Source organism: Penaeus monodon, chromosome 32 (assembly GCF_015228065.2).
Source record: "Penaeus monodon isolate SGIC_2016 chromosome 32, NSTDA_Pmon_1, whole genome shotgun sequence".
NCBI lineage: Eukaryota > Metazoa > Arthropoda > Malacostraca > Decapoda > Penaeidae > Penaeus > Penaeus monodon.
Genome location: NC_051417.1, coordinates 23,912,163 through 23,912,820, shown reverse-complemented (window position 1 = coordinate 23,912,820; position 658 = coordinate 23,912,163). Strand labels below are relative to the sequence as shown.

Below are 658 nucleotides of genomic sequence, written 5' to 3'. Positions count from 1 at the left end.
TATCTTATCATAATCATTACTACATTCTGTTCAAATACTAAAATGTTTCATTAAAATGACTTTCTTAGTAAGACAGACATCCCCTACAGGTAGACCCAGAAAGAGAGAGTCATTGGAGTGGCTGGAGTGGATCTATAGAAGAAGTGACCAGTCACAACTGTGGCAGCAAGACATATCACTGCCCCCTCTGCCCCTACAGAACGCATATTGTAACAAATTTCAAAAAGCATATGCGCATACACACAGGAGAAAAACCTTTTTCATGTCCATATTGCCCATTCAGAACGAAACAGAAAGAGACTGTTAAAGCACACATTCGAAGGCACACTGGGGAAAAGCCTTTTAGTTGCCCTCATTGTCCCTATTTATCCTCTCAGAAAGGAAATTTGCAGAGACATGTGTTAAATAATCATACAAGGATTAATGATAATCCAATTTAACTTTGATAAAGCCTTACTAAATTATTTTTCTGTTATTTTCCTTGCATTGTTTTACACATTTTAAATGAAGGGAAATTAGAATGATGATGAGGGTTTTGACTTTACTTTTAAAGATACCTGATAGTTTGTAGTTATAGATAATTTTCTCTCTGTATTTAGGAAACAAATATTTGAATATGTTGGGGGGGGGAGGCATTAGTTTGCATTTGGCCTTTGGG

At 36.0% G+C, this 658-nt stretch overlaps 1 protein-coding gene across 27 annotated transcripts in view; it reads left to right on the top strand.

The window, feature by feature from the left end:
- The window catches only part of LOC119593731 (myoneurin-like), a 102,537-nt gene that overhangs the window by 33,038 nt on the left and 68,841 nt on the right, over positions 1-658 (top strand). For 2 of the 27 annotated variants that reach the window (XM_037942713.1, XM_037942717.1), the window contains exon 6: positions 90-462. The exons of the other annotated variants lie outside the window; for them this stretch is intronic. In XM_037942713.1, coding sequence (XP_037798641.1) covers positions 90-440 — 351 coding nt within the window. In that variant the 3' untranslated portion in view covers positions 441-462. Of the gene's footprint in view, positions 1-89; positions 463-658 lie in introns of those variants that run through there. 27 annotated transcript variants of the gene reach the window in all.